The sequence below is a fragment of the Octopus bimaculoides genome, chromosome 17, assembly GCF_001194135.2.
Source record: "Octopus bimaculoides isolate UCB-OBI-ISO-001 chromosome 17, ASM119413v2, whole genome shotgun sequence".
Classification (NCBI taxonomy): Eukaryota; Metazoa; Mollusca; class Cephalopoda; order Octopoda; family Octopodidae; genus Octopus; species Octopus bimaculoides.
In genome coordinates, this window is record NC_068997.1 from 28,961,359 (window position 1) to 28,967,994 (window position 6,636).

Consider the following 6,636-nt stretch of genomic DNA (forward strand, 5'->3'; position numbering starts at 1 on the left):
ATATATATATATATATATATATATTCACCCAAAATTCCTTTACACACGTATTTTGTTGAAAAACACAATAAACATCAGATTTATGCGCGAAACGAAATCGCCTCCGGAAGCCTAACTCCATATTGTGTTTTTTTTAACACGACACGTCAATAAAGAAATTTTTCGTGGACGAAAATCTTCCGGCTTTTTGTTAACGATAAACGTAAGTTACTACATATGTTGGCGTATCGCTTCAATGCTTTGTTATTTCATCCACCACGTTCATTAACTACAATTGACATTCCTTAATGGTGAACTCTAAACAAGTTCTACAAATGATGTCGACAATGATATAGACTAAAATAAATGAAATAAATATAGTTGAAAACATACCGTTTTAGTGGCCGACGATTTTCTCTTCATAAAAGCCAAGTAAAGTTATTATTATGACACCCAAAATTAAACCAGCGTTGCTGAAAAGACTAACCAAGCTTTTCACCGTCTTATGCTTTTTCATTACTGGAAACTAAAAAAAATATTTTGAAAAGCAGAAATATGAACATTACAAAATATTTGTGAAATTACAGTGAAATGAAAACTTTAATGGCACTTTTTCACACAGCTATCCTCATCCAATCTTGCCACATGTCCATACCAGCGCAATCGTCTCTCTTGCAGACTACAACTGATGCTTCTTATGTCTAACTTTTCTCTCAAGGCACTTACACTCTGTCGAGTATGCACACTTACATTACACATAAAATTATGTATAGTACTCGAAAAGTAATTAGATAATCTATCTTAATGATAAAACATGATATACGAGAGTTGAAATGTGAACAAAATCCTGTGAGAAAAGTTAAGGGGAGCTCATTTTTACTGCAACAATATAAAGTATTCCAATAAAGTTATCTCCCTTCGTTTTGTAACCACTAAATATATTTATCCGTTTGAAACGTAAATAGTATTTTAGCGATTGATGAGGGGAGGGGTTATTATTTAATTATAAACTTAGCAAACATTCGCTTTTGAGTTCCATTAGATTCCGAGAAGGTCTGGTAAGTTCTTCCTTCTTTTTCGATTTTCGAATTAAAAATAAAGAATAAAGTGAAAATAAGAATATCGGAACCAGTATGTAAATTTTAAACATTTAAACTTAAAGTGTTTCGACCTCTGAAATTTGCAGACTTCCTATAATTTCAGAATCCCTTCCGTTGAACCCTAGACCATTTTCGAACCCCTCCTCATATCTCTTTATACTCCAGTATTTTTTTTTATTATTATTTTATCTTGCTTAATTTAATTTCATTTTATTCCTTTACCTCCCCAACCTCTCCCACTGACGATCTTACTCTGTCATCATACTAAGCTGTAGACCCATTTCGCCTAGGTTCGCTCGTATTTTCTTCTGATATTCTCAACTGAGATTTGTCTCAGTCCCTGAACTAACTATTTTTTCCCAATCCTTCTTCCCCCTGTACTTGTATTCCTCTGGAATTCTCTTCTCTTTCATGTTTTCCCCCATCAACCAACAGATGGTCAAACTACGTATGGCCCTTAATGTGACAGTCCCATGAAAGGGAATAATACTACTGCTATTTAGCCCTAGGAAGCACCGCTTCCTGTTGGCTTTGACACATTTCCTGTGTCCTTATGTTTATAAAGGGGGAAATAAGCACCTCCACCCAGCAAAGCCAGCATCCAGAAACATAAGGAGACAGGAAATGTGTCAAGGCTGACAGAAAGCGTTGCTTCCTAGGGCTAAAAAGCAGTAGTATTCTTCCCTTTCATGGAACTGTCACATTAAGTTGACAACATACCACCACTGTATCGTGTTGCTACTGTATAAATCTCTCTGAGAGATTTAGAAACATTATTTCTACGTACGACCCGATTCTCTCTTTGCAGTCAAACAGGGCCTGCAAAAGAATATGCAGCAAGAGTTCTTTCCTCTTTGTGAATATTTCTAGCTTTTTCTCAAAACTTACCAAATCGACAAATGCTATATACAGGAACATCCCTGCAGATACAGCATATATCCACCGACGAACGATAAAATCAGTAGACACGCCCAATCCGATGAAGAGGCCTACAAAAGCGGTCAATGACGATACGAAGTTGAACAAAAGGGCGCGTTTAAAACCGATTCCATTCGCCAAGAGGACAGCAAAATCTCCTGAAATTTAAGAAATAGAAAGAAATATTAAGGTCAAGTGTTAGAAATGCAACAAAGTTGTTTTTCTTACGTTCTAACGATTCTGCTATTTCGCCACCTTTCACGTGACGAAATAACGCGTGGCATTTTGTCCGACGCCTTACTGCGACTTATAATCTTTTCTACTATAGGTTCAAGACCTAAAATTTGGAGGAAGGGATTAAGTCGATTACATCGACCCCAGTGCATAACTGGTACTTATTTAATCGACCCGAAAGGCAAAGTTGACCTCGACGGAATTTAAACCCTGAACTCAGCGATGGGCAAAATACCGCTAAGCATTTCGTCCAGCCTGCTACCGATTCTGCCAGGTCGTCGCTTTTAACTGCAACTAGTTTTAGAGAGTTATTTTCAAGAGCGTGCAAGGGAGACAACTTTTACCTACCTAATTCGTGAGGTATTTCATGGCATAGAACAGCGATGCTTGTCATGAGCCCAAACGACTCAGATGTTGAAAACGCTGCTCCTATGGTGAGGCCATCAGCAAAATTGTGCAAAGCATCGCCGAGTATAACTATGAGAGAAAGTGAAGAACATTCTGGAAAAAAAAATATATTACAATATTCAGAGTTATTGAATTCTTAAACATAAATAGTTTTGGCTTATCTTTCCATGAGTTGCAGAGGATAGTAGGATCCCCAGGCGGGGAGTTTCCCTTGCTGAAATATAAAAATAAGTTAGAATGTTAATTGCATAAAAAATTGTTAAAATATTTTGTGTTTTTTAGAAGTATAACCAGTTTATAAAAGATAAACTTTAACATCAAAATCTTATATTGACCCCTAACGGCCATACGAGCGACTAAGTAGAGACTCTCTCGTCGTGAGTGGGTGATGATGATAATGAAAATAACAATAAAAAACGGAATACATACTATTAGGTTTCTCTGGAATATTCGGTTCAGCCATACTTTTTGGGTTTTCCAAAGAGTTGTTCTTCTCATTTGTGGTTGTGTAGACTTCAGAAAGCTAAGTTTAAAATAACGACATTTCGTTAAAAAAATATTTTAACTTAATTAATTATTCAAATCAGTTTCAACTTTGGGCACAAGGCCAGCAGTTTTGAGGGGAGGTGGAAGTTGATTGGATCGACCCAGTTTGCAACTGGTACTTAATTTATCGACCCTCGAAAGGTATTTGAACTCAGAACGTTAAGCCGGACAAAATGCCTCTAAGCATTTTGTCCGGCGTGTCAACGATTCTGCCAGCTCGCTGCCTTCACTTCGTTATTCATATCAAGACGTTCTATAAATTGTTTTCCGATGTAGAATCAAATGTTTCGCTAATAAAGTATAAACTTCAGCAATGTCTAATGTTCCTATTATCTCTTTTTTTTTCTTTTTCTTGTTTCAGTCATTACACTGCGACCAAGCTGGGGCACCACCTAGAAGAATTTATACTGAATAACTAAATTAAGTACACCAGTACTTACTTTAGTTAACCAATATTTCCCCCTTGTACTTCATATAAAACGTCCAATTTCACTGGATCCGCTGACAGGGTCAATCATTGGATGATAATCTTATTCTCATGAATTATAATATCCACAGACTTCTCTAGAAAAGAAACCCCTAATCCGCTAAGTCAGCAAAACAAACCAACTTACCATTTTCACTTCCAGCACCTGAAAAACTGTCCCTCCGTCGGTTACGACGACGAGTGTTCCAACTGATCCGATCAACGGAACAGCCTGATCGTAAAATTAACATGCAAGTGGCTGACATGCACACCCTTAATGTAGTTCTCAGGAAGATTCAGCGTGACACAGAATAGGACAAGGTTGACCTTCATTGAATCACAGGTACAACTCATTTTTGCCAGCTGATTGAAATGAAGCAACATCAAATAAAGTATCTTGCTCAAGGGCACAAGGCGTAACCAGGGATCGAACTCACTACGATTGTGAGCCGACTACTATAAGTTACGTGCCTTCACCTGTATTTGAACATGATAAAGAATCTGATCGTATCAACTACATCTTTTGTGACAGTAAATCTTTTTCTTTTCTCACCAACCACATCTACATTTTCAATAAAGCTGTTCTTGTTTTCCTACGTAACACAATTGTGGCGTTGTAACAGCTTCCTCTGTTGAAATAGACCGATGTTATGAATCTATTTCCCGAGCTAAGGTTACAATGCTAAAATATCTCAGATATCAATTGTAAAATCTAATTACTGCTCGAGAAAATGAATTAAAATTACAAGCGATGCAACTCTAAATCGCCAGTTCTTCTTACCTTCGTATCTTTAGGTAGGTCATGTGAGTGTTCACTTTCCTGAAATTTGAACAAGCGAAACCGTTAGAAGTTTTAACATGTTCTTATTGAATATTGCAAAAACGATTTTGAATGTTTTGCAAGAATTTTGATCTGAAACTCCCTGTCTTAAAATCAGTATTGTTATATTTGGGAAAAGTCATAACACAGAGGTTCTCAACCATTTTTTTACCTATGAAGAACCCCTTTGCTTACTATTTTATTCTGGTGAATCCTCGTAGTCATTCAATGTTTAAAAATTAGTTTTATAGATACTTCTTTCAAAATTCTTATTTTGCCTTTCACTCGTTCACTTTTGCAAGTCTGCAATAGAACTTTCTGAAGGAACATGTTTCAGCGACTGGAAACATGTTGAGAAAGAAGCCTTGTTGTTACTTGCAATAAATACATGTAAAGCATTTTTTTTCATGGACCCTTAACATATTGCTTGAGGAGCCCCAATTTATTATTTTGCCTGCATGGATCCACAGGGGTCTTGTGAATCCCGGTTGAGAACCACTAGTCATAAATGATGAGGTCTACAGCTACACCCACCGGTTGGTTATTGTCCAGTTACCTTTCTTTTTCAAAACAGGCTCCCAAAACATTTTTCGTTACAACAATCTTTAGCTACAGATCTTTGTGATAAGAAATATTTCCGCAGCTTGTTTTCAGAAAGAAAGAGAAGTGGACAATCGATAAACAAACAACCGATAAGTGTGTTTATAGACTGTATTAATCGTAGACTATGCCTGTTATGTAAACAATGTTTACAAAGAAATTTTCAGATATTTACTCGCCTTAGTTACAACCGTGAAGCCAACTTCAAGCAGATAGAAACCATAGGTACCTAGAAAATAAAATTCAAAGATTTAGTGATAATTATGGACAGTGACATTTTGAAGAACCTTTGCATCCTTTGCAGTGAAGAAAACAAACTATTTCTTTAATTACTTTGGCAATATTTTAGTTAAACACTTTCAGCTTCTTTATTAATGATGTTATTAGTGTAAAAATGCTTCTTAACCGCAAATTAGTGCTGCCCTTGCTGGCTTCTAATCAAAGATGCTCCAAATATGACCAAAGTGTTTTGATACATAGCCTCCTATATATTATTCAATATGTATATTTTTTAAACCGTTAAATTGTGAGTTGATGGATATTTAAAAGTTATTTCTAGCAGTTCGTACGACTATACACAGGGTTCTTCGTTGACATTTGTAACTTCAAGCAACTTGGCATTACTAAACGGTCATGGATTCCAATATTGTTTGCCTTGGGTGTTTGAGAGGGGGGGATAACGTTTATGCGCTAAAAAATGTTAAGCATTGAGATTATCTTATTATGTTGGTGGGGGGGGGAGTGAATTAATCTTTTCGTTCGGATGTTTAACACGTCTTACACGCAGTGTCTTGACTTTCCTGGTTTAAAAATAAACTTAAGTCAAAAATATAAACTTCAGAATGAAAGGCCTCAGGAGAATTCATTAAAATTTTAGTTAAGAATGGAGCATAAACGAATTCGATAAAGTAATCTTTGATCAAGAACAGTGTTAATCATAAATGAGACAGGGAGCTTCAGAAATCCGTTTCTATAAAAAGGAGAAATAATGGTACTTTTCTTTAACAACCGCCTCTGAAGCCTGTTCGATTTTCACTGAAACTGAATTACATCGTAATCGTGAAGTATATTTTCCACCTAGATGTGGCGGACCCATAGGCGACGATGCTACTGCTGTTTATAGCCCCAGGAAGACATTTCCTCCAGTTGGCTAACGACACACTGTCTGTGTCCGATTAATATTTGCGAAGGAAAATCATCGTTCCCATCTCTAGCCTTATGTGATACATACGGATGGGACAACAGTCATCTCCCTTAACAACTGATACGGATAGAACACTGAATAACATAGGATGCATCGACAACTCCGTAACGTAGTTTTATTTGTGTTGTTGGGGTTTTTGTTAAACTTTTCTGTTGCCATTTCCGAGTCTTGAGCGAATGAACAACTTTAATTAATCGACAATCAAGCAATACATATTCTACACATATTTTACAAAGTAAAAATGGAGAAATTTATTGTCAAAATTTATCCAACACACACAGAGGCTTCTCTCTGTGTGTGTGTGTGTGTGTGTGTGTGTGTGTGTGTGTGTGTGTGTGTGTGTGTGTGTGTGTGTGTGTGT

The 6,636-nt window shown here is 36.6% G+C and overlaps 1 protein-coding gene across 1 annotated transcript in view; it reads right to left on the reverse strand.

The window, feature by feature from the left end:
• The window catches only part of LOC106880607 (zinc transporter ZIP12), a 28,012-nt gene that overhangs the window by 3,434 nt on the left and 17,942 nt on the right, over window positions 1–6,636 (reverse strand). The window contains exons 6-12 of the mRNA XM_052974144.1: window positions 5,853–5,984; window positions 5,251–5,300; window positions 4,433–4,471; window positions 3,069–3,162; window positions 2,580–2,732; window positions 1,968–2,155; window positions 373–505 (exon numbers count right to left, since the gene is read on the reverse strand). Coding sequence (XP_052830104.1) covers window positions 377–505; window positions 1,968–2,155; window positions 2,580–2,732; window positions 3,069–3,162; window positions 4,433–4,471; window positions 5,251–5,300; window positions 5,853–5,984 — 785 coding nt within the window. The 3' untranslated portion in view covers window positions 373–376. The remainder of the gene's footprint in view (window positions 1–372; window positions 506–1,967; window positions 2,156–2,579; window positions 2,733–3,068; window positions 3,163–4,432; window positions 4,472–5,250; window positions 5,301–5,852; window positions 5,985–6,636) is intronic.